Source organism: Globicephala melas, chromosome 1 (genome assembly GCF_963455315.2).
Source record: "Globicephala melas chromosome 1, mGloMel1.2, whole genome shotgun sequence".
Lineage (NCBI taxonomy): Eukaryota > Metazoa > Chordata > Mammalia > Artiodactyla > Delphinidae > Globicephala > Globicephala melas.
This window is the reverse complement of record NC_083314.1, coordinates 134,772,866-134,799,989: the sequence shown is the minus strand read 5'-3', so window position 1 is coordinate 134,799,989 and position 27,124 is coordinate 134,772,866. Positions and strand designations below refer to the sequence as shown.

At 38.2% G+C, this 27,124-nt stretch overlaps 2 protein-coding genes and 1 long non-coding RNA gene across 12 annotated transcripts in view; 1 reads left to right on the top strand and 2 right to left on the bottom strand.

Moving 5' to 3' along the window:
* Positions 1-10,724, bottom strand: part of LOC138842866 (uncharacterized) — a 48,564-nt gene extending 37,840 nt beyond the window's left edge. Inside the window, exon 1 of the long non-coding RNA XR_011377817.1 lies at positions 10,419-10,724. This is a non-coding gene — a long non-coding RNA (uncharacterized lncRNA). The remainder of the gene's footprint in view (positions 1-10,418) is intronic.
* An 846-nt stretch (positions 10,725-11,570) lies between these two features.
* Positions 11,571-23,732, top strand: USP1 (ubiquitin specific peptidase 1). Of its 2 annotated transcripts, XM_030865801.3 has the most exons (10): positions 11,571-12,260; positions 12,871-12,979; positions 14,365-14,603; positions 15,878-15,998; positions 16,550-16,654; positions 17,200-17,360; positions 18,599-19,278; positions 19,936-20,106; positions 21,021-21,222; positions 22,212-23,732. In XM_030865801.3, the coding sequence occupies exons 3-10, from the start codon at positions 14,434-14,436 to the stop codon at positions 22,945-22,947; spliced, it is 2,346 nt and encodes a 781-aa protein (XP_030721661.1). In that variant the 5' UTR covers positions 11,571-12,260; positions 12,871-12,979; positions 14,365-14,433; the 3' UTR covers positions 22,948-23,732. The 2 variants fall into 2 exon arrangements, with proteins under 2 accessions (XP_030721661.1, XP_030721662.1); XM_030865802.3 differs by lacking the exon at positions 12,871-12,979.
* The window catches only part of DOCK7 (dedicator of cytokinesis 7), a 211,794-nt gene continuing 206,881 nt past the window's right edge, over positions 22,212-27,124 (bottom strand). For all 9 annotated transcript variants that reach the window (XM_060304849.1, XM_060304856.1, XM_060304861.1 and 6 more), the window contains one exon: positions 22,212-26,385. In XM_060304849.1, coding sequence (XP_060160832.1) covers positions 26,343-26,385 — 43 coding nt within the window. In that variant the 3' untranslated portion in view covers positions 22,212-26,342. The remainder of the gene's footprint in view (positions 26,386-27,124) is intronic.

The following is a 27,124-nucleotide window of genomic DNA, read 5'->3' as shown; positions in this document are numbered from 1 at the left end:
GAATAGGGACGGGACCTGCACCAGTGGGAGGGAGCTGTGAAAGAGGAAAAGTTTCCACACACAAGGAAGCCCCTTCGCGGGCGGAGACTGCCAGTGGCGGAGTGGGGGAGCTTCGGAGCCGCGGAGGAGAGCGCAGCAACAGAAATACATAAGGCAAAGCGGGGAGAGATTCCCACACAGAGGATCGGTGCCGACCGGCACTCACCAGCCCAAGAGGCTTGTCTGCTCACCCGCCGGAGCAGGCGGGGGCTGGGATCTGAGGCTCAGGCTTCGGTCGGATCGCAGGGAGAGGACTGGCAGCGTGAACACAGCCCAAAGGGGTTAGTGTACCACGTCTAGCCAGGAGGGAGTCGGGGGGAAAGTCTGGACCTGCTGAAGAGGCAAGAGACTTTTTCTTCCCTCTTTGTTTCCTGGTGCGTGAGGAGAGGGAATTAAGAGCACTGCTTAAGGGAGTTCCAGAGACAGGCGCGAGCCGCGACTAACAGTGCGGACTGCAGAGACGGGCATGAGACGCTAAGGCTGCTGCTGCCGCCACCAAGAAACCTGTGTGCGAGCACAGGTCACTATCTGCACTTCCCTTCTGGGGAGCCTGTGCAGCCCGCCACTAACAGGGTCCTGGGATCCAGGGACAACTTCCCCGAGAGAACGCACGGCGCGCCTCAGGCTGGTGCAACGTCCCGCCGGCCTCTGCCACCGCAGACTCGCCCCGCATCCTGCCCCTCCCTCCTGCCGGCCTGAGTGATCCAGAGCCCCTGAATCAGCTGCTCCTTTAACCCCGTCCTGTCTGAGCGAAGAACAGACGCCCTCCGGCGACCTACACGAAGAGGTGGGGTCAAATCCAAGGCTGAGCCCCGGGAGCTGTGTAAACAAAGAAGAGAAAGGGAAATTTCTCCCAGCAGAATCTGAAGCAGCAGATTAAATCTCCATCATCAACTTGATGTACCCTGCACCTGTGGAATACCTGAATAGACAACGAATCATCCCAAAGTGGACTTTGAGAGCAAGATTTATTCTTTTTTCCCCTTTTCCTCTTTTTGTGAGTGTGCATGTTTCTGTGTGAGATTTTGTCTGTATAGCTTTGCTTTCACCATTTGTCCTAGGGTTCTGTCTGTCCGTTTTTTTGTTTTTTTTTTTTTACTTTTTAAAAACATTTTTTTCTTAATAATTATTTTTTTATTTTAATAACTTTATTTTATCTTTATTTTACTTTATCCTCTTTCTTCCTCCCTCCTCCCTCCCTCTCTCTCTCTCTCTCTCTCTCTCTCTCTCTCTCTCTCCCTCTATTTCTTTCTTTGTTCTTTTTCTCCCTTTTATTCTGACCCGTGTGGATGAAAGGCTCTTGGTGCTGCAGCCAGGAGTCAGTGCTGTGCCTCTGAGGTGGGAGAGTCAACTTCAGAACACTGGTCCACAAGAGACCTCCCAGCTCCACGTAATATCAAATGGCGAAAATCTCCCAGAGATCTCCATCTCAACACCAACACCCAGCTTTACTCAACGACCAGCAAGCTACAGTGCTGGACACCCTATGCCAAACAACTAGCAAGACAGGAACACAACCCCACCCATTAGAAGAGAGGCTGCCTAAAATCATAATAAGGCCACAGACACCCCAAAACACACCACCAGATGTGGACCTGCCAACCAGAAAGACAAGATACAGCCTCATCCACCAGAACACAAGCACTAGTGCCCTCCACCAGGAAGCCTACACAAGCCATTGAACCAGCCTTAGCCACTGGGGACAGACACCAAAAACAACGGGAACTACAAATCTGCAGTCTGCAAAAAGGAGACCCCAAACACAGTAAGATAAGCAAAATGAGAAGACAGAGAAACACACAGCAGATGAAGGAGCAAGATAAAAACCCACCAGACCTAACAAATGAAGAGGAAATAGGCAGTCTACCTGAAAAAGAATTCAGAATAATGAATGTAAAGATGATCCAAAATCTTGGAAATACAATAGAGAAAATGCAAGAAACATTTAACAAAGACCTAGAAGAACTAAAGGTGAAACAAGCAACGATGAACAACACAATAAATGAAATTAAAAATACTCTAGAAGGGATCAATAGCAGAATAACTGAGGCAGAAGAACAGATAAGTGACCTGGAAGATAAAATAGTGGAAATAACTACTGCAGAGCAGAATAAAGAAAAAAGAATGAAAAGAGCTGAGGACAGTCTCAGAGACCTCTGGGATAACATTAAACGCACCAAATTATAGGGGTCCCAGAAGAGGAATAGAAAAAGAAAGGGACTGAGAAAATATTTGAAGAGATTATAGTTAAAAACTTCCCTAATATGGGAAAGGAAATAGTTAATCAAGTCCAGGAAGCACAGAGAGTCCCATACAGGATAAATCCAAGGAGAAACACGCCAAGACACATATTAATCAAATTGTCAAAAATTAAATACAAAGAAAATATATTAAAAGCAGCAAGAGAAAAACACAAATAACACACAAGGGAATCCCCATCAGGTTAACAGCTGATCTTTCAGCAGAAACTCTGCAAGCCAGAAGGGACTGGCAGGACATAAAGTGATGAAGGAGAAAAATCTGCAACCAAGATTACTCTACCCAGCAAGGATCTCATTCAGATTTGATGGAGAAATTAAAACCTTTACAGACAAGCAAAAGCTGAGAGAGTTCAGCACCACCAAACCAGCTTTACAACAAATGCTAAAGGAACTTCTCTAGGCAAGAAACACAAGAGAAGGAAAAGACCTATAATAATGAACCCAAAACAATTAAGAAAATGGGAATAGGAACATACATATTGATAATTACCTTAAATTAAATGGACTAAATGCTCCCACCAAAAGACACAGATTGGCTGAATGGATACAAAAACAAGACCCTTATATATGCTGTCTACAAGAGACCCACTTCAGACCTAGAGACACATACAGCCTGAAAGTAGGGGACGGAAAAAGGTATTCCATGCAAATGGAAACCAAAAGAAAGCTGCAGTAGCAATTCTCATATAAGACAAAATAGACTTTAAAATAAGGACTATTAGAAGAGACAAAGAAGGACACTACATAATGATCAAGGGATCGATCCAAGAAGAAGATATAACAATTGTAAATATTTATGCACCCAACATGGGAGCACCTCAATACATAAGGCAAATACCAACAGCCATAAAAGGGGAAATAGACAGTAACACATTCATAGTAGGGGACTTAAACACCCCACTTTCACCCATGGACAGATCATCCAAAATGAAAATAAATAAGGAAACACAAGCTTTAAATGATACATTAAACAAGATGGACTTAATTGATATTTATAGGACACTCCAACCAAAAACAACAGAACGTACATTTTTCTCAAGTGCTCATGGAACATTCTCCAGGATAGATCATATCTTGGGTCACAAATCAAGCCTTGGTAAATTTAAGAAAATTGAAACTGTGTCAAGTATCTTTTCCGACCACAACGCCATGAGACTAGATATCAATTACAGGAAAAGATCTGTAAAAAATACAAACACATGGCAGCTAAACAATACACTACTTAATAATGAAGTGATCACTGAAGAAATCAAAGAGGAAATTAAAAAAATACCTAGAAACAAATGACAATGGAGACACGACGACCCAAAACCTATGGGATGCAGCAAAAGCAGTTATAACGGGGAAGTTTATAACAATACAAGCCCACCTTAAGAAGCAGGAAACATCTCGAATAAAAAATCTAACCTTGCACCTCATGCAATTAGAGAAAGAAGAACAAAAAAACCCCAAAGCTAGCAGAAGGAAAGAAATCATAAAAATCAGATCAGAAATAAATGAAAAAGAAATGAAGGAAACATTAGCAAAGATCAATAAAACTAAAAGCTGGTTCTTTGAGAAGATAAACAAAATAGATAAACCACTAGCCAGACTCATCAAGAAACAAAGGAAGAAGACTCAAATCAATAGAATTAGAAATGAAAAAGGAGAAGTAACAACTGACACTGCAGAAATAAAAAAGATCATGAGAGATTACTACAAGCAAATCTATGCCAATAAAATGGACAATCTGGAAGAAATGGACAAATTCTTAGAAATGCACAACCTGCCAAGACTGAATCAGGAAGAAATAGAAAATATGAACAGACCAATCACAAGCACTGAAATTGAAACTGTGATTAAAAATCTTCCAACAGACAAAAGCCCAGGACCAGATGGCTTCACAGGCGAATTCTATCCAACATTTAGAGAAGAGCTAACACCTATCCTTCTCAAACTCTTCCAAAATATAGCAGAGGGAGGAACACTGCCAAATTCCTTCTACGAGGCCACCATCACCTTGATACCAAAACCAGACAAGGATGTCACAAAGAAAGAAAACTACAGGCCAATATCACTGATGAACATAGATGCAAAAATCCTCAACAAAATACTAGCAAACAGAATCTGACAGCACATTAAAAGGATCATACACCATGATCAAGTGGGGTTTATTCCAGGAATGCAAGGATTCTTCAATATACACAAATCTATCAATGTGATAAACCATATTAACAAAGTGAACATATGATCATCTCAATAGATGCAGAGAAAACTTTTGACAAAATTCAACACCCATTTATGATAAAAACCCTGCAGAAAGTAGGCATAGAGGGAACTTTCCTCAACATAATAAAGGCCATATATGACAAGCCCACAGCCAACATCATCCTCAATGGTGAAAAACTGAAAGCATTTCCACTAAGATCAGGAACAAGACAAGGTTGCCCACTCTCACCACTCTTATTCAACATAGTTTTGGAAGTTTTAGCCACAGCAATCAGAGAAGAAAAGGAAATAAAAGGAATCCAAATCGGAAAAGAAGAAGTAAAGCTGTCACTGTTTGCAGATGACATGATAGTATACATAGAGAATCCTAAAGATGCTACCAGAAAACTACTAGAGCTAATCAATGAATTTGGTAAAGTAGCAGGATACAAAATTAATGCACAGAAATCTCTGGCCTTCCTATACACTAATGATGAAAAATCTGAAAGTGAAATCAAGAAAACACTCCCATTTACCATTGCAACAAAAAGAATAAAATAACTAGGAATAAACCTACCTAAGGAGACAAAAGACAGGTAATGCAGAAAACTGTAAGACACTGATGAAAGAAATTAAAGATGATACAAAGAGATGGAGAGATATACCATGTTCTTGGATTGGAAGAATCAACATTGTGAAAATGACTCTACTACCCAAAGCAATCTACAGATTCAATGCAATCCCTATCAAACTACCACTGGCATTTTTCACAGAACTAGAACAAAAAATTTCGCAATTTGTATGGAAACACAAAAGACCCCGAATAGCCAAAGCAATCTTGAGAACGAAAAAAGGAGCTGGAGGAATCAGGCTCCCTGACTTCAGACTATACTACAAAGCTACAGTAATCAAGACAGTATGGTACTGGCACAGAAAGAGAAAGATCAATGGAACAGGATAGAAAGCCCAGAGATAAACCCACGCACATATGGACACCTTATCTTTGATAAAGGTGGCAGGAATGTACAGTGGAGAAAGGACAGCCTCTTCAATAAGTGGTGCTGGGAAAACTGGACAGATACATGTAAAAGTAGGAGATTAGATCACTCCCTAACACCATACACAAAAATAAGCTCAAAATGGATTAAAGACCTAAATGTAAGGCCAGAAACTATCAAACTCTTAGAGGAAAACATAGGCAGAACACTCTATGACATAAATCACAGCAAGATCCTTTCTGACCCACCTCCTAGAGTAATGGAAATAAAAACAAAAACAAACAAATGGGACCTAATGAAACCTCAAAGCTTTTGCACAGCAAAGGAAACCATAAACAAGACCAATAGACAGCCCTCAGAATGGGAGAAAATATTTGCAAATGAAGCAACCGACAAAGGATTAATCTCCAAAATTTACAAGCAGCTCATGCAGCTCAATAACAAAAAAACAAACAACCCAATCCAAAAATGGGCAGAAGACCTAAATAGACATTTCTCCAAAGAAGATATACAGACTGCCAACAAACACGTGAAAGAATGCTCAACATCATTAATCATTAGAGAAATGCAAATCAAAACGACAATGAGATATCATCTCACACCAGTCAGAATGGCCATCATCAAAAAATCTAGAAACAATAAATGCTGGAGAGGGTGTGGAGAAAAGGGACACACTCTTGCACTGCTGGTGGGAATGTGAATTGGTTCAGCCACTATGGAGAACAGTATGGAGGTTCCTTAAAAAACTACAAATAGAACTACCATATGACCCAGCAATCCCACTACTGGGCATATACCCTGAGAAAACCAAAATTCAAAAAGAGTCATGTACCAAAATGTTCATTGCAGCTCTATTTACAATAGCCCGGAGATAGAAACAACCTAAGTGCCCATCATCGGATGAATGGAAGATGTGGCACATATATACAATGGAATATTACTCAGCCATAAAAAGAGACGAAATTGAGCTATTTGTAATGAGGTGGATAGACCTAGAATCTGTCATACAGAGTGAAGTAAGTCAGAAAGAAAAGACAAATACTGTATGCTAACACATATATATGGAATTTAAGAAAAAAAAATGTCATGAAGAACCTAAGGGTAAGGCAGGAATAAAGACGCAGACCTCCTAGAGAACGGACTTGAGGTTATGGGGAGGGGGAAGGGTGAGCTGTGACAGGGCGAGAGAGAGTCATGGACATATACACACCAACAAACGTAAGGTAGATAGCTAGTGGGAAGCAGCCGCATGGCACAGGGATATCGGCTCGGTGCTTTGTGACCGCCTGGAGGGGTGGGATAGGGAGGGTGGGAGGGAGGGAGACGCAAGATGGAAGAGGTATGGGAACATATGTATATGTATAACTGATTCACTTTGTTATAAAGCAGAAACTAACACACCATTGTAAACAAATTATACCCCAATAAAGATGTTAAAAAAAATTAAATTACTTTTAAAATTCTTAATTGGCTTTTGGGGCTGTAGATGAAATACACACACACACACACACACACACACACACACACACATCTATGTATAAAGACTTTTTAAAGGTAATGTTCAACAATGAACTGCTTTAGATAAAAGATTTAAAATGACACTAGGAAATATATATTTGTATATAAAAACCACCTATAGTTAAGGGGACATTTAGACCAAATCTAACATAAAACTCTGTGTCAATATTAGGTCGTCTGTCTGATACATCCATGAGAAGTAGGATTTATACTTTAAGATAATATTCACAGAAGAGTGGAGTAGACTGTAACATTAATGACCCCAAAGATTCAGGCTCCCCACCCATATCCATGCCCTTGTGAAGACCTGCCCTACACTGACTTTGGGCTTGGTCTTGGGATTTGCTTTGGTCAAAGGGAGTGTAATGCAGTAATACAGGCAGAGGCTTGTTAACAGGCTTGCACACTGGGTCCTGCCCTCTTGGAACGCCGCTGTAGACGCCTAACGGGGAAGCCCCATGCAGCCTCTTTGAGGAGAAGCGACCACAGGGAGTGGGCGGCCCACGGGGCCCGCTGGGCCCAGCCCCCAGTCGACTGATCAGCTGAGTGCAGCCACCAAGAAAACCCAGCAGGAGAGCCAGTGTCCAAGCCATAAAATGGTGAGAAATAAGTTGTTATTTTAGGCCACCAAGTTTTGGGGTGGTGCCATACCAAGGGCTGTTTAAAATCTAACTCCAAATTAGCTGGTTTGAAAGAAGGGGAAACTACATCACAGTTATCATACATTCTCCACGTTAGAACCACCTGTATTCTTGTCTGATTGAAAAATACATGGACTCTTTTCAAAGCCGGAAATGAAATGGTAAAATAATGTATGGTGAATGGTTTAGGACATAATAATGTTTTTTTAAAAAATCAAAGCTTATAAACCTTTAATAATATTGTGGTAAAACAATATATTATACGGTATATTCAAGTTAGTTAGAAAATATTTTTAAAGAGGGACCTGGAATTTTCCAGGAGGTAAGGATGATTTTGGAAATGTTGAGAGGACCTGGAAGTCAGTTTAAAAAGAGTCCACATAGGTTAAAAATGTGACAGGTTTGCTTCAAAAAGGAAATAAAAATTATGCTTAATTTAATAAAAGACTGTAAAAAGCCATGTGTCCATAATTATACTCAAAAGAAAAAAATTAGAACTTATTTTCCCTTCAAATACTTAGTACTTTATTCAAGTAAATCTTATTCAGAGAAGGAAAAATGTTGTTGTTGAAGTTTACATGTAGGGCTTTTTACAGGCTGGGTTAAACATACAAAAGATAAGAGAATCTTAGTGGCATGAGAAAGACAAGACTCTCTTCCCGTGAAATATAAATAGGCTCATGAATCTTCCTGCCACCTCCTCAGCACCCACCCACTTACCGGACATTCATCTACTAAATTACTACCAAACATTAAGGAAGTGGGGCAAGGCATTCCTTTCATAGGTATGGGAGGACCTCCCACCTGACCCTGGGGCTTTAGGTTGTGGAAGAGGATATAAAATTCTGAAGCCAAGTGGATTTTACCTTTTAAATAGACTTTAACTTGAGGGAGTATTTTAAATTTAAATTTAACTACTGGATGGAGGTTTACCAGCTGTTTTGAGGTTGATTGCTTTTTGCGATTACTAAAGATGCTGGATAAAGGCCAAGGATTCACATACTGAGGCTTCCTTTACCTTGTACTCGGAAGGTGAGGGCTGCAAGAATTGTCAACCCAAACCCACATAATGCACTCCTGTTGAGCCTGTTTGCTCTGACCTTTCCCAGGGGATGAAATCAGAAAACAGTTCATTTACCATGCTTTTTAAAAAAATTTAAGTTTTTTGCTCTTTTCAAAGTTGTACATGATTTGAAGAGTTAACTAGTTTCAACAAGACTTCCCGTTCCCTCAAGGCAGCCACTTTCAATTTTTAGCTCATTCTTTGGTATTTACCTCCACCTGTCTAGATAACATGTTCATATTTCTACTTCTTGATATTTCGGTTAGCCATCATCTATTGAGTTCCCAATCGGAAGGTAAGGATTTAGCACACTCCTCTGCACTTCCACCGCACATGTACACTCTTAGTCCTTTTATCCTGATACAGTTATAACATATTTTGCTCAACCTGCCCAATCAGCAGGATGTCATTGATGTAATAGATTAATGTGAAGTTCTGAAGGATGTCCAGAAGGTCCAGATCTCTCCAGACTATTTTATGACAGAGGGCAGGAATGTTAACATAGCCTTGGGCTAAACTGTAAATGTACACTTCTGTCTGTTTCATGGGAATGCCAACTGTTTCTGATCTTATGATTGGAACAGAAAAGAATGCATTCACTAAATCAATGATGTGTACCAAATACCTGGGGCTGTATTAGTCTACCCTAGCAAATATGCCACATCTGAGCATAGCAGCTGCCACCAGGGCTACCAATTGGTTGAGCTGGCAAGAAGGGTGCTTGTTAAGCAAGGATTGCTTAGGGGAGAACTTGAGACCATAAGGTAGCAGCTAGCAACTGCTAGCAGATATTATTTTGAAAACATGTGGTGTCCTTGAGTTTGCTACAGTTCAGAAAATTCACGTTCTCTGTGATGCAGGAACATGTCTGAAACAACATACACAATGGCCACCTGGCTCCATTTTGGTTGCTTGAATACTAGTTACTTCATTTTGCTTTTTAAATGATCTTAAATATGTCATCAGGAGCTTTACAAGTTTCTATTAAAATGAGCATTTGGGATGGATATTGATTCTAAAATGGGTAGATTAAGGAGCAGTTTTCTGGGTTTAGAATTCCTGGCTTGGCAAGGGTAGAGGTCATCAACGCCCTGCAGATTTTTTTAGGATAAATATCATTCTAGGTGATTGCTTAAAGTCTTGTGTATCTAAATACCATTTGGTGACTCAAATTATATCTCCTGATCTCAATTCTCTACTGACCTCCAAACTTTAAATCTATTGGCTCAGTATCTCTATTTGCATGTGAAATATGCATCTCAATCTTCACGTCTAAGAACAATGGCCCCTCCCACCAAGCCCATCATTACCTCAATGTAATGAGGACAAACCACTATCCAACTGCTTTGGTTAAAAAAAAAAAAAAAAAAAATCCTTGTCTTTTTTTGTCTCTTTTTTCCCTATCAGCAGATCCTGTTGGCCTTACTTCAAAATACATCCTGAATCCTACCCGTTCTCAGCATTTCCACTGCTACCACCTTATTCCAGGCCACCCTAATTTATTCCCTGGGCTGCTGGAATAGCCTCCTAGGAGATCTTACAGCTTGCACTTTTGAAGGTCAACAGTCTACCACCACAAGCAGCCGCTTTACAAATTACGCCACTCCCCAGCTCAAAACCATCAAATGACTCCCATCTCCTTACCCTGTTTAATCAGAGCCCCAACCATGTTACTAATCTCATTTCCCACAATCATCATACCTATACTCACTGTGGTCTAAGCACCCTGGCTCCTTGCTTCCTCCCAGAACACCAAACACGTGAACCTTGAGGACTTCGGTAGCTTTTGCTCTTCTCCCTGTCTGGACCGTTCTTCCTGATTCCTCCAAGGCTGGCTGCACTTTCATTCAGCTCTCTACTCAAATGTCAAGACTACGTACCTAAAAGAGCATACTCCTTATTTCCTCTCCCTGTCACTCATGCCAAGCCGCTATGGAGCAGGGAATGCCTGGCACACACTAGGCACCTCAAAACACGCTTGGTTAAATGAATTTGGACTGAACTTATCGTGCTTCACTGCCACCTATGCTTTGTGAGGTCACCTCACCGAGGTAGGTATACAACAGACGGAAGCAGAAACCAGGTGAGGCCTGCTTCGCCGTTTTTGAGCCCGTTAGCAAGGGCTCATACAGGAACCCCTTGCAGCTCCCCCAGCCAGAGCTGGGCCAAGAATGCTCTTTCATTTCCTTGTCCGGTCGGGAAGGGGAAGGGGTAAACGCGAGAAAATGAGGCGTGGAGGGGCTGAGGAGGGAGCCTCAGCTCCGCAGCATTCGGTTGAGAGTTGACTGTTATCTATGGCGGTGCTTTTTACTGGATGGCCTGGGGGCTGAGGCTGCGATTCGGTACAGAAAGCTCAAGCGCAGAGGAGCAAGCAAGGCGGTCTGCCATTTTCCGAAACTAACTCCCGGGTAACCCCGCCCGAGTGTGTACGCATGAAACGGGGGCGGGACTTATTGTGAAGGCCTCGCTCCGGAAACCGCACCCTCGCTGGCGTCCTACCTTCGAGGATTCACAAAACGCAGAGCGAGACTTAACAGTCGGCAGCGAAAGCGCGCACTCGAGCGCCAATGAGAGCGGAAAGAGGGGAAACGCGCCTGAGGTACACTCTGTATGTCCAACAATGATTGGCTGGAGCCGTCCTCTCTTCTTTTTGGTATTGGCTGGACTGCCTTTCAGGTGGGTTTTTTTGTCTAGGTACTTCTGATTGGCTCCTCCTGGGCTGCGGGGGGCAGGATTGGGGATTGTTCATCACGGATTGGTGGATTTGAGCACCTGGCGGTAACTTCCCGAGCAAGAAGCCCGTCCCATCTCTCTGTCCCGTCTCCCGACCCGTACGCTACCTCCTCAACTCTCGCGCACGAATGGTTAAAAAAAAAAGGATGCGAGGCTCGAGCCCGCCAGCCAGGCCTCTAGCTTCTAGCGCGCGCCCTCAGCGAGGACCCGCGTGAGCTGCCCGTGACGCTGCCTGCGCTGTTTGAAATTGCAGAATCCGTTACCAGCTTGGGGCAACTACCGTTCCGGCTGGTTCCGGAGCCCGTGCGTGCCAGGAGGGCTAGTGGCGGTCGTGAGGTGGCTCTAGCCTTTCGCGTCTCTGCAGCCTGGAGACTAGAACCGGCACTTTCGTAGGACGCCACCTCCAATCGCAGCGCTGGCGCGGGCGGAGGCTAAAACACAAGGGTCCTGAGACTGAGGAAAACGCGCCAAGTTCCCGTCGGCGGTGGAGTGAGGAAGACCCCAGCGGTTCGGGTGCCGGGCGAGCGGAGCCGCTTCTGGCGCTCCTTGCCGTCCCGGGGCGGGGACGGGGGCGGGCGCGGTTGGGCGCCGCTTCGGGGATGTAGTCGGTGCCGGCGCCAGGCAGGACCGAGCGGCAGCCCGGGTTCCCGCTCTTGAGAGCGAATGGTCACTCCCCTGCGGGGAGGGCGATCCGGCCAGCTTTTCCGTGGGTCGTGGGCCCCCGCAGGCTCGGGGCAGGGGCTCACCTGTCGTACCCGCCCTCAGCCCGGTTAGACTCGTCGGCGTCACCGCCGCGGACCTCGCTCTGGGCCATGACCAGGTAAGGAGGGCCCGTGGAGGAGGGGCCGGTGTCTGGGCGCCGCGACAAGTTCGGCAGGAGTCCGAGGGGGCCGCGGGGAGGACCCCGGCTCCCTCGGTGCTGCGCCCCCGCCCAGCTGCCAGCCAAGCCGTCCGCGCAGCGGACGGCGCCCCCTCCCGCCGCCGCTGGGGACTCAAGGCAGGTGCGGGCTGGGAGTAAATAGGCCAACTCCGAGATCTGTGGTTCTGCTTAAAGACGCCGCCCGCCCGGCCGGTGCCGCGTTTGACGGGCACGGGCATCATCACCGTCCCGTCATCTTCTCACTTTCTTTTTCGTTCCTAGAGTTTGCGGGATAAGGAGAAGAAATGTTTGCGCTCACGTTGTTCTGTGTCGGTGATTGCTAAATTTTACCGAGCAGTTTAACTTACTTTTTCTACAAGTATTTAGAACGGCACGTGTCTTAAACCTTTGTCGAGGATATTATTCTTGTTTTACATTTTTCGTGAAGTTGGGATTGAGTCGTCCCATCTTACAGAGGAAAAAACTTGAAACTAATGAGACTTAGTGTTCACACTGTCATTTGTCAAGAACATTTAATGTTCTATTGTTTTTTCTGCGAAACTTGATTTAGAGTTACGGGAGAAACATTTTTGATGTAACAACCCCCAATGATAAGGACAGCCAGGAGCAAGAAATGGTATAGCAGAAGATACGGCACCTGGTAAAATGTTATATTCTAGGTAATGTTAATGTTTAATCATTGCTTTGAGGAGCCCGGAGGGGTGGTTTATTGATTAGGATTGATAATGTTATTTCAGCTGCTTGGTCATTGTTTTTTTTTATATATTTATTTAAGTCCGGTTACTCTGTTAGAGAATCCAGTTTCCATCATTTATTAGAATTGGCTCCCAAGGAAAAACCTTTTACAAAAATCGCTAATGCCTAGAGATCCCTGACACTTCAGTGCAGGCTGGTTTATCATTCGTGATAGCATTTCATCAGTAGCATTAGTGGCCAGGAGAGTAAATTGAGTTGGAGGGGGGATGGGGAAATTGATCGGCTTTCTAGTTATTCCTGAGTTGTCTCAAAAAGGTGGTTTCACTGCCGTGTCTGTCAGTGTTGTGAATTCCCAGTTCAGAGGCAGCCAGGTTTTCGCTTATGCTTAAGGATGAAATTTAGTTCGTCCTGTTAGTGTCTACCTATATTCTATATTAAAGTCATTGCTGAGTTTTTGGACTCTTAGGTGATTTTCTGGTAATACTCGAGTCAGATAGTAATATCTTCCTAATGAAAAATAGGACTAAAGTGTAAAATAACTACCACAGATAGAGCCATTTTTTTTTTAGTCCAAAAGTTTTATTTTAAAACAGGGAAGAAAGTTTGCACAAGGCAAACTTTTCTTCTTTCCTACTTAAAGCAGTATCTTAAAAAATTCTATAGTTAAAAGAAGTTTGGAAAGTCAGTATATTTTGGTTTCTAGTGCATAAGAATTTGATATACACAAAGTGCAGCAATTTTTTACACCATTATCCCAACTTTGCGTATAGCTTATTACTTTTCACACAAGTTTTTAGGTGTAAACTTAACACTAGATCTAGGCCTTTCCTTGTATGCAGATTATACTTTAAATAGACTTTATTTTGTATAACTAGAAAAGACATTGGAAGGAGAACTCAGTCACTTCTAGCACTCCTTGGATTTCCCATTCATCCCTCTGTTTCCCACCTTGTACTTCAGAATTAGAGATGATAGTTGCTCAGTGTTTCCTGAATGAACTAATAATAAAGTTTTTACCCCTTGATACTACTTTACCATTACTACTACTACTACCAGTAAAATGGGGTCTACTACTAAAATGGGGTATTTTGTGATGTGACCCTTAATCTAATAGCAGGCTAGTAAAAGTTCAGTGTCTTTTTTTTTTGTTGTTTGAGAAAGTTAAGGACAAATGGCAACTCCTTCATATAAGCAATAAAACATTGACTGCCTGTTATTGGCAGGCATTAGATTTTCAAATACAAAGTTCTAATTAATACCATTCCTTGGTAAATTTGTTTTCAGAAATGATGATTTTATTGCCTACAGCCGATAACTGAAAACTAATAATCTTTTCTCTGATTAACAGATATGATTGGTGATTACAAGGTCCCTGTATAAATTAATTCTTGTCAACTCCTTGGGATTTGAAGAGAAAATGCCCGGTGTCATACCTAGTGAAAGTAATGGGCTTTCAAGAGGTAGTCCATCAAAAAAAAACAGACTTTCCTTGAAGTTTTTTCAGAAAAAGGAAACCAAGAGAGCCTTGGATTTCACAGACTCTCAAGAAAATGAAGAAAAAACTTCTGAATATAGAGGATCTGAAATGTATGTTATTTTCAGTATATTTCTGTACTTTTTAAGATTCCGCATCAGTGAAAAAGCAGTGAACTTGGATTGATATCTGCAGTCATTCTGACCTGATAGTCCATAGCGGGAGATAAAAAAGCACACATTAGGGAGACAAGTCTAGCAGTGTGTAATAGTAGAAACAGGATAAAACTGGTGGTTCCCCAGAGGGATCACATCACAGTTCACATTATAACTCATTTAAATTGTGCTCAGCCGATTAGGCTAACTTCGAGAAATACTAATTGACTAAAATTATTTTTCAATTTAAATTTGATTTTAGTGCAACACACTTTATGTAAGGGTAAAGAAATTCATGGGGGACAGTTACCTGACATAAACTTTGTCTTTGTAGTCATACCTAGTATATGAATTCTCAAACCTGTTGGTGTACAATTGCAAATTATTATTTAAAATAAACTTAAAAATAAGAAATGCTTTTGATACAAATAAATCCTTCAGTGACTGAAAAGAAATCAGAACAAAATGGAATGCTTTACTCCACCAATAGTTGCTCTAGTTGGAGTCTATACTTGCTCCGTATTCAGCACATAGGCACTCTGCTATATGACTAATGTAGATTTGCTCCCCTGTATAATTTCCTAATATTTACTAATAATCAGTTTAGGAGATTGTGTGAGAACCTTTTGCTTACCAGCATTCGTGCCTATAAATACCTTGAGGTATTAAGAGTTATAGCTAGCAGCTGTAAAATAAATAAAAATGCTGTGAGGACTGTTTGTTAAACTGAGGTAAAAGAGTTATAAACTTGAACAATTCATGTTTAAGTGAGGAGCAGCTGTATAAGTATCTTCATAGACTCTGTTTCTTCTTAATCTTTTGTGAACAGAATCTGACTTAGATAGTGCAGCCTCTCCCAAATATTGTCATATTCAGGTTATTCCCAGGTTTCTATTCAGAGTTAAACTACTTGATTAAAATGTCCTGTTGGCTTAACAAATCATAGTACCAATTCTGCAACTTTCTGCTCTGTAAAATGGGATTAACAGTCCTTTAATGGAATTGTTTTGAAGCTTGTTGAGTGTAATATTTTTAAAGTGCTTGTAAAACTTTTATTCTGGGTGTATAGCAGTTTTTGCACCTGTACAGATTAATTGTCTTAAAATGCCATCTGAATAAAATCCATATACTTTTCGGATCATACAACTTTTGGGAAAAGACTAAATCTAGGGAAGTAATATTTCCACTTGAATTCTACTTCCTTATCCCTTTCTCTTTTTTGTACTTAATAGTGATCAAGTTGTTCCTGCAGCACAGTCCTCACCTGTCAACTGTGAGAAGAGAGAAAACTTGTTACCGTTTGTGGGACTGAATAATCTCGGCAATACTTGTTATCTTAATAGTATACTTCAGGTAAGTTGACAATTTTTCTATATAATAAAACTTTAGTAGGCAAAGAATGATGTAACACTTAATATTTTCTGAGAATTCAGGTTATTGGAGGATTTCAGTTGTCCATAATACTGTCTTTGTCTTTGTAAATAAACCAGAATGGAGTAAAATAATCATGATTCTAAATTGCACATTACAAATTTCCGTTGAGATAAGAGAAAATGATATATTAAATAAAATTGGGATAGCAAAATTGAGTAGATGTTGATTAAATTGAAGATACCAAACTTTAAGTTTTTCTGTCCGATTCCTGATTCTACGGTGATATGTATTGTAACCCTTGGAACTATATCTGTTTTGTGTTGTATCTGATCAGGCTCAGTGCTTTGTTGCACTGAGGGAAGATAGCAGGCTACTGTAATGAAATAGAGAACAATTTTTGACACACATCTTAATCTCAGAATTTTAAGTAATGCACATATGAATATACTCTACAAAAAGCATGATAGTGTTTTAATGATTTTAGGTATATTGTTTGTTCAGTAAATACTTAAGACAATCTCACTTTATAGGTATTATATTTTTGTCCTGGTTTTAAATCTGGAGTGAAGCACTTATTTAATATTATTTCAAGGAAGAAAGAAGCCCTAAAAGATGAAGCCAGTCCAAAAGATAAGGTAAAAAATAAAATTAATGGAAATTCACTTGCTTAGAAATGAAAAAGTAATAAATACAGAGAGGATTTGGGAGAATGACAAAGATTATTTCTCTTAACAAATTACATCTGAGAATTAAATTTTTCATTGGCAATTATTTTTCATTCTTGTGGGGTAAGTAGCTAACTTGATTACCCCCTTTTATAGTGTTTTCTCCAGTCCTCTAATTTACTGTTTACCAGTAAACATTGTCACACACACCACTGTCACAACATATCGTACCCTTTTACCCCGTTATTTATCTGCTGTTTTCAAGTTGACTCACTTTTACTATTTAAATAAATTTAAAGAAACCTTTGACTTACGTAATTAGAAAACCATTATAACCCACATAATAGAAAGTAACCAAAAATATGCTTAAAATTTTTTTAAGTTTATTTTGTATACCTCCAGAAAATTAGTGTTAGAAATTAGATTTAGAAAAGCTAGTGTTGTCTAGTGAGAAAAAGAAGGGGGAAGGTACTTAATTTGTTCAAAAATTAAAATGTTCATGTGTTTCTTGACAGGGAAGTTGCAAAGAAGATTCTTCAGCAAGTTATGAACTAATATGCAGCTTACAGTCCTTGATCATTTCAGTCGAACAGCTTCAGGCTAGTTTTCTCTTAAATCCAGAGAAATATACTGATGAACTTGCTACTCAGCCAAGGCGACTACTTAACACACTCAGGTATAGTCTATTATATAATTTTAGGATTCCAGTTTAGCTCATTCTCTCTTTGGAGGAGAGTGACATGTGAACAAATGGGGGGAATAAAGGCCAAGGAAAATAGACACTACAGATCTACAGTGCTTAATATCCCAGAGGCTCCAAAGACTGGAAATTTTTTCTCACAGTTGGTACTAAATTCATTAAATCTGAATTTGTGTGAGGCTGTTTATAGTCTTTATTCATATTTATCTGCAATGTGAATATTCATACTCTTTTCTGTAGAAGTAGTAATGTGTGTAATTATGGGATACTGCCCCTAATATGTTGGTGATACATATTTTACCTATGTGCCAGATTCTTTTTTAATCTGAAAATTCCTGAATTACCAAACACATTTGGTCCTAAGGATTTCAGATAGGAATTATAGGTCTATATTCAAAATACGTTATATAAAAGAACTGTAAATTCCAAGTATTCTATTTTTGTTGTATGTACTTAGAAGAGACATATTAGTTAACTGGATTAGATTTCTTTGTAGTATTATCTTAAAAAATGAAACTTTATCCTATATACAGAATAGCCTTATCCAAAATACTACAGGGTTTAAGTCTTTAAAAAATTATTTAATCGTTTAGGTTAGGACTAGACCTAGATGTAACACATTGCCATACATTTGTTAAGAGGCAGTGTAGCGTGGTGTCTAGGAGCAGGTTTGAATCCTGACTTCTGCATCTCTGTGACCTTGAGCAAGTTATCTGTAAATAGTGGTGATATGGTACTTACCTCATAAGGTTATTGTGAGAATTATACAAATAATATAAAAAGTATTTTGAGGGAATTCCCTGGTAGTCCAGTGGTTAAGACTCTGTGCTTTCACTGTTGAGGGCTGGGCTTCGATCCCTGGTCGGAGAAGTAAGATCCCACATGCCATGTGGCAAGGCCAAAAAAAAATTATATATATATATGGCATTTTGCATAAAGCATGGTACACAGTAAATACTGTATACGTATTAGCTATTAACAATAATATTTATAAGATCAGAGTATTTATGATAATGAAAATCAGGTTAAGTTTGTTTTTAGTTACACATTTAGGTAAGGAGTTTCAAATTAGTAGCTGAATTAAATGTTTTTGGACTTTCAAATAATTTATGATATCCCCATAAATGAATTCATTTCTGTGTGGAGAGGTGGTTTTTGTTTTGGTATTATATCTTCAAAACTGGAATAGATGAAATGGAAATTTTTATTTATAGGGAACTCAACCCTATGTATGAAGGATATCTACAGCATGATGCACAGGAAGTATTACAGTGTATTTTGGGAAACATTCAAGAAACATGCCAACTCCTAAAAAAAGAAGTAAAAAATGTGGCAGAGTTATCTACTAAGGTAGAAGAAAAACATCAGAAAGAGGAAATGAGTGGTGGTAACAGCATGGAGATGGACAGTATGAGGCATTTTGAAGACTATAAAGAAAAATTGCCAAAAGTAAATGGGAAAAGAAAAAGTGACACTGAATTTGGTAACATGAAGAAAAAAGTTAAAGTCTCTAAGGAACACCAGTCTTTGGAAGAAAACCAGAGACAAACCAGATCAAAAAGAAAAGCTACAGTTGATTCATTAGATATTCCTGCTAAAATAATCCCCAAGTACATTTCTGAAAATGAGAGTGCAAGACCCTCACAAAAGAAATCAAGAGTTAAAATAAACTGGTTAAAGTCTGCAGCTAAGCAACCCAGCATTATTTCTAAATTCTGTAGTCTGGGTAAAATAACAACAAACCAAGAATCCAAAGGACAATGTAAAGAAAATGAATATGATCTTGAAGAGGACTTGGGGAAGTATGAGAATGATAATACAGCTAATGGTTGTGGACTTGAATCTCCAGGGAATAATGTTATGCCTGCTAATGAAGTTAAGCCCATAAACAAAGGTCAGTATAATTTATTCTTGGACATTGATAGGTAGGATTAACAGCTGCAGAATTGAATTTTCTCTTCTTAGATCCATATACAGTATACTATCTGGCTAAAGTTTTAAGAGAAATTTAACACAATGTGAACTGGCGTTTCAAGCACTACACTTACATGTATTTTTTGTGTGTATAAATCTCACTAATTTTAAGGTAATAGTAATTTATGTTTATAAACTAGGAGAGTTCATCTTAATGGCAAGAGAATATTTTACCCCTTTATATATACAGTATTTGACATAAACTCATGAAAAATTGCATTTGCTAAATAGTTATACCATACTGGATTTCTGCTTAGGTTCACACAGATCTCAGGGAAAATTTGTAGAACTTACATGACTAAATTTCATCCTTTGGGGTATCTTTAGGAAGGGAGTTAAGAAGACACACATGTGTTGAAACTATCTTTTTTTTAGAGATAACAGTAATTAATATTCAAAATTATCTTTACTGGGAGTTTATATTTCATGAATAAGTCACCTCTTAATGCCAATAAACAAGTTTGAGATATGAAAATCAGCCTTTTAGCCATGATATACTTTAAATGGAATAATGGTTATTTGGGCTGTACTGAAAAATTCGTCTGTATAGATTTGTGTTTTCCTTTTTTTGTTTTAGGTGCAGAGCAAATTGGTTTTGAGCTAGTGGAGAAATTATTTCAAGGTCAGCTGGTATTAAGGACTCGTTGCTTAGAATGTGAAAGTTTAACAGAAAGAAGAGAAGATTTTCAAGACATCAGTGTACCAGTGCAAGAAGATGAGCTTTCCAAAGTAGAGGAGAGTTCTGAAAGTAAGCAAAATTGGAGGCTTGCATGGACTATGGAATAATTAGAGTTTTCCTCAACAAAACAGAGTCTAATAAGTAGCTTGTATAGTTATTAAGAAAAAACTTTTATGTCTTTGGTATAATAAAATCTTTCTGCCTGTATAGCTACACTTGTCAATAGTTATTAGCATTTGGAAAATTCTGGCATCGTTATTTTTTTACTTTTAATTTTTTTTGCGGTACGTGGGCCTCTCACTGTTGTGGCCACTCCCTTTGCGGAGCACAGGCTCCGGACACGCAGGCTCAGCGGCCATGGCTCACGGGCCCAGCCGCTCCGCGGCATGTGGGATCCTCCTGGACTGGAGCACGAACCCATGTCCCCTGCATCGGCAGGCGGACTCTGAACCACTGCGCCACCAGGGAAGCCCTGGCATCTTTATTTTGATGTGTAGAGTATGTTATAATGGGAAAATGAAATGCTTTACAAGTTAATTTTTGGGTACCTGAATCTCAGAGCTACTGAGGATATTTTTGTTAACACCATATTTGAGCCAGTGTTTTTTCTTGTATGAACCACAAAAAGTGTAATAATGCCATGGGAAGTGATCATGAGACTGGTTTACTTGTTCAGATAATGTAAATTGACTATTAAATATAAAGTCTTTCTCACATGGAGTCAGAGGGTAGGGCTTATATTGATTTTGCTGTCCGTGACCTCAATATTTTTTGGCTGACCAGATATAAATATTTAGAGGTATGTGCACTGTCGATGAACTTACAAGTTTGTGAAACTAAAAAAAAGAAATCTCTTTAGTTATTATTTGGGGAGGATTAGTCAATTAAAATTGTATGCTAATTCTGAACATAAAAATTTGTGGCTTAAGTTTTTAATTTCTGAGAGATTTTTCATTTGTGAGTGACAGGATTCTCTTGTGCAGTTTCTCCAGAGCCAAAAACAGAAATGAAGACCCTGAGATGGGCAATTTCACAGTTTGCTTCAGTGGAGAGGATTGTAGGAGAAGATAAATATTTCTGTGAAAATTGCCATCATTATACTGAAGCTGAACGAAGTCTTTTGTTTGACAAAATGCCTGAAGTTATAACTATTCATTTGAAGTGCTTTGCTGCTAGTGGCTTGGAGTGAGTATTCTAAAGTTTTGTTCAAAATGCTACGATAGTAAGGAAACAGTACAATAGTGTAATAGAAACTACTGAAATGAAGTAATTTACAAATATTGCCTTAGAAAAGTTTATTGTTTTCTTAAGTTTCCCTGTAAAAACGCATCAAGTTTAAATCCTTCTGGTATGAATGCATATGATTTGTTCACACATTTTTCATTTTCATTCCTTATTTGATTATTTTAATTAATTGATTAAAGCAGGGAACAAATTTCATACATACATCAACATTTTTTTGAGGTGAGCAAAAAAGCAAAATTATTTTAGTTTTAAGGTAAGTAAGCCAGGAAATAAAACTAGTCTGAACAATTTGAGAGATTCTTCTGTAGTTGAAAATTTAAATATCTGAAAGCAATAATAAATATTAAAATGCCAGTTACATTTTAGATAGTCTGACTTTTTCTGACATGTATACATGTCATTGTAGATTTTATTCCTTTCTATATTAATCAGTTGTTTGAAATTACCACGAGAGCTTACCAGTAGCTCTCCACACATTTTCTTATGCCAGAAGATGACAGGGTCCTTTCTTTCAATGGCTTTTTCCTTTGCTACAGTACAATTTTATTTTTTGTCCCCAAATCTTGGTTGTAGAGACAGACTTCACATTAAAATGACTTACTAAGTATAAAGGAAAAGGATTTTGAAGATCAGTGTTTTTTTTTTAATGCCATTTATTTTCTTATTGCACAAAATTAGGAAAATAAAGAAAATTAAGGGGGGAAGTGCCATATATCCTTCACAGAAGCACCTGAATATTAGTACTTATTTCAGTATTCTTTGTGTAAGTATTATACAAAATTGGGGTCTTGTTTTTTACTTTGTGTTTTATTCATATGAGCAGTAAATATTAAGGGTTCATTCAGACTTACTTGGTTTCACATTGGGGGTAAAACTGAATATATATGAAGTGGAATCCCAGAAAACCTTTTTTTTCCCCCCTTCCAAAGGTTTGATTGTTATGGTGGTGGACTTTCCAAGATCAACACTCCTTTACTGACACCTCTTAAACTGTCACTAGAAGAATGGAGCACAAAGCCAACCAACGACAGCTATGGATTATTTGCAGTTGTGATGCATAGTGGCATTACAATTAGTAGTGGGCATTATACTGCTTCTGTTAAAGTCACTGACCTTAACAGTTTAGAACTAGATAAGGAAAATTTTGTGATCGACCAAATGTGTGATATAGGTAAGCCAGAACCATTGAATGAGGAGGAAGCAAGGGGTGTGGTCGAAAACTATGACGATGAAGAAGTGTCGATTAGAGTCAGTGGAAATACCCAGCCAAGTAAAGTTTTGAACAAAAAAAATGTAGAAGCTATTGGACTTCTTGGAGGACAAAAGAGTAAAGCAGATTATGAGTTATACAACAAAGCATCTAATCCTGATAAAGTTGCCAGTACAGCATTTGCTGAAAATAGAAATTCTGAGACTAACAATACTAATGGGACCCATGAATCTGATAGAAACAAGGAATCCAATGACCAAACAGGCATTAACATGAGTGGTTTTGAAAACAAAATTTCATATGTAGTGCAAAGCTTAAAGGAGTATGAGGGGAAGTGGTTGCTTTTTGATGATTCTGAAGTGAAAGTTACTGAAGAGAAGGACTTTTTAAATTCTCTTTCCCCTTCTACATCTCCTACATCTACTCCTTACTTGCTATTTTATAAGAAATTATAGAGTGAGTGTATTTTCCTTGTGTATATATTAAACAGACCTGGACAAACATTGGTAAATTGATTACATCAAAAAGTCTTTAGCTTATCTTTTGAAGCTACTGGATATTATTGGTTTCTCTGGGTTTTTATATAAATAGTAAAAATTTGAGTTATTGAAATCCATGTTAATTTTTAGAATTCATTTTCCTTAGTGGAGACTAGTGATTGATGCATTAGCTTCTGGGAACAAACTTGTATAGGTTCTTAACTGAATTATTCAAAATGGAAGCATTTAAACACTTTGAATTTACACCTATCTTTTGTGTTTGCTTTTTCAAATAAAGTGCTTGTATTTGTATCTCCATATTTTGGAGTACTTATCTACATGATGTTTATAGGTTCTGTGGTTTTTCAGCTAAGAAGCAGAATCTCATTTCAGTACATTTAGTTTTGTAAGTCATAAAGCCAGATCTTGGATGGGCTGTATTAGAGGCACGTGTATGTATTCACAATAGTGCACATTTTGTGCCTTCAATCACTTTGAAAAGCGTCTCAGAAAACCTGAAGAGTCAGTCCTCTTCTATCTTCACAAGAATTTTATATGTATTTATGAAAATGATTCTGTACCCTAGTAAATCTTTTTCAGTGTGGACTAATTTGTATCTCTTCATAGTCATACTCTGCACGATCTGTATATAATGCATCGAACTTAGAGGTGTGACCTTAAATTTAACTTTTTTAAAAAAACCAGGAGGTCAATAAAATTTAAACTGCTTAACAACTGTGTATACAAATGCTTGAGGATTTTTTTACTTGCGTATTTTTTACCATAAATATAGCTGGATTCTCTTTTAAAAAAGTGTGTGTATATACACATACTATACACACATATATATACATAGAAGAGAATAAACATGCATAATTACCTTTAATAATACTTTCTGACATTTGGAGGTGAAGAAATTGTATTTCAAATAGGAGAAATTGTGCTTAGTCCATCTAAATTGTCATACCTAGATACCCTTTAGACATATAACTAACTATGGAATCCAAAACTGGAGAACTTAAGGTGAGGCTTTGGGCACACAAAAAACTTGGTCATATTTTCACTTTAAATATATTAAATTGGTAAATGATCGATTATGACTTGTTAAAGGACATTCTTGATATTAAGAATATGAAATATAATTCCAAAGAATAGATAACTCTTGGAATAACACTGTTATACACTACTTCAACAAATAAGAAAGAGTACCTGTCAACTAATAAACTACACAGTTAATGTCTTACACATTCTTTCACAAGATGGTGTGATGTAAAAAGTCACAGTCCTTGCCACTTTCTATGTTCAGGATCACTAATGGAACTTTTAAAAAGGAATAGCCCTGAACACTAACCATAAGCAGCTGAGGGAGTAGGAGTCACTAACAGAACTTTTAAAATGAAACAGCCTTGAACACTACTCATAAGCTTCTGATGGAGAAGTTCTAGGATAGAACTAGGGCTTCTGTAACACTCAAGAGACAGTCCAGAACTATACTAGTTAAGAACTAGTGTAGATTTCTGATATGAGAAAGTTTGTTTTAAGAAAATTGAAGAACACGGTAAGTTAGGAAGGAAATGTTCAGTTACACCAGTGTTTTAAGAGAGGAATCCTCTTCTGATTTCACGTCAGACAATTAGTCTGATAATTAAATCGTAATTATATAAAAAAGTTCTTGATATTGTCCCTGAGATAGGTGACAATCCAAACTCTTACACAGGTGTAACTTTATGAGAAATTACCTAGGAATTACTTAATATTCTTCCCCCCACCCCCACCCTAAAGAGGGAGAGAGTATGTAAATAAGTTACCTTTTCTTTTCTGTTTGCTTTAAAGAGTTTCCGTTCTTGACTCTGCCTTTCCTTACTGACCATCTGGATCCTCTGTTCCCAAATATATATTTTTGAGGTTATGCTTTTCTGACTCCTAGTTCACCTGTTGTGGTCCACCTGTAGACTCACCTGAAAAACCTTTCTGTGATTCGGTCTTTGAATTGATGTAGATAAGAGGAATCTGAGATAATACTGCCTGTTGTAAAGGTAGGCTGGAGCGGGGAATATTAGCCGTCACATCTACGGTCTCAGGAGAATGAAGGTACCATATTCGATCAGTTCTTAAGTGATTCATGTAAGTGATCAGTAGATCAAAGGGGTAGATTACAAGTGATACCTTTCTATAAGTTACAATACTGCACAAAGAAAAAATGTTCAAACACTTCCAGAAATGATTAATATGCACTTCCTTGGAAAAACTTGCCAAATAATTGAAATATATGTTGGAAAAAGACCTGCATTAGTCTTTCATATCATAAAGTTACAATTTTAAATTAATTAGCTCTTAATTAACAGCTAATTTTACCTTTTATACATACACTTTGTAAAATCTATACAAGTATCAAAAAATAACTATACCTTATTCAGCTGGTAGATTAAAATCAAACACCAGCTCTCTGTTATTTTTATGGGGATGTAAGATAAGTTTAAAGCAGATTTCTAATTTACCAGTTTAGAATACTAAAAACTGATGAAGTGACTGTCTTGTTTAATTTAAAACAGGAATCATTCATTTCAGTTGCTACGGGTCTGCTTATACTACTATCATTACTATAATAAGGCTGAGAGTCAAACTACTGTCACTGGTATTAGCTATCCCAGTATGTAATCGTTATTTATAGATAGAAGTTATCAGGTAAAGTTTCTTCTGCAATTCTAAATCCCTTTTTTGTGTGCCTAAATGGAAAATACTTTAGAAACCAGTTTTAAGACTTTACAAACCAGTTATCAATAATTTATTTCTACCCATTAATTTATTCATTTATTTAATTTTGGGGCTATTATCTCGGCCCATAAAGTGTCAATTATGATTTTCATTTTGCTATTTTTGGAACTGTTTCTTGAATCAACTAACTTATTCTCTGCTTTTGTCAGTAAAAAAATTTTTTTTAGTCTCAGTAAAATTAGTGTAAACATTCACATATTTAATAGTACCTTTAAAATAAGAATTACTACATTTAAAATGGTTCCAAAACGAATCTATAAATGGTAATATAAATTAAAAAATACAAACTTAAAGTAAATAAATTTAACATTAGCTATGGTATAAATAATGGTAAATGTAAGTGTACCTTTGAGTCATTAAAATGTCTTAAAAAAGATAACAGCATATTACCAGAACATTAGAAACCACAGCCATGATTCTCAAACTTCAGCGATCGCCATTTGATATTGTTTGGCCACTGCATTCTTCCATGAGTAAATTAATGCTATAATTTCCAGAATTAAGTCCTAAGTCTTTTTCAAAAGTTCTTAAATTCTTTTCACACTCAATGTTGAATACATGGCTTTTTTCAAATGAATAAAACAAGTGCATTTATATTAGAGATCCATTTTGCGCAGGCTCATTCTACTGAAGGAATCCCTGGAGAGAAAATGAAAGGATATAGTTATAAGTAAACAATTTTTATATAATCCTGTAAAATATGTTTACATGCTTTCTTTCTGCCAATTATCTCAAAGTTTTGCCACCAAAAGCTTATTGACTTTAAAACTTTTTTGCCACCAAAGCTCTTTTAACACTTCAAGTTACATGCTTATCCTACACACTCTGCCTTATATATTCTAACTTGTAGAGTTCTCTATAGATTAGAAGTATATTATAGTAACCACTCTATCCAAGTCCATTGATCATTTATTCATTTGTCCAAAAGATATATTAGATATTATGATTAAACAAGAACTAAGGGATAATGGGAGAGAGTTAAGGAAAAGATTTACTTGGGGTTATTAAAAGGCAAAATGCAAGTGTTTTACTTAAAATATTAAATTCTAAGTCTTAAATCAGTGGTTCTCAATTTTTGGGGATTTAGGTCCTTTATACACTCTTAAAAATTGTGGACCCCCCAAGGAAGCTTTTGTTTATGGATTATATATTGATATTTACCATATTAGAAATTAAAACTAAGAACATTTAAAATTATTTTATAAAATAACCCGTCACATGTTACTGTAAACAGCACTGTTTATTAAAAGTAATTTGCAACAGTTTTAGAAGAGTGGCATTCTTACATATTTAACATCTGGCTTAAAAAGCCTAAATTCTTTTTTTTTTTTTTTCTGGTACGCGGGCCTCTCCCGTTGCAGAGCACAGGCACCGGACG

Coding starts and splice junctions, on each gene's coding strand:
- USP1 (XM_030865802.3), top strand. CDS start 14,434: ATGCCCGGTGTCATACCTAGTGAAAGTAATGGGCTTTCAAGAGGTAGT. Junction 19,279..19,935: donor AGTTAAGCCCATAAACAAAG/GTCAGTATAATT, acceptor TTTTTGTTTTAG/GTGCAGAGCAAATTGGTTTT. Junction 21,223..22,211: donor TTTGCTGCTAGTGGCTTGGA/GTGAGTATTCTA, acceptor CCCCTTCCAAAG/GTTTGATTGTTATGGTGGTG.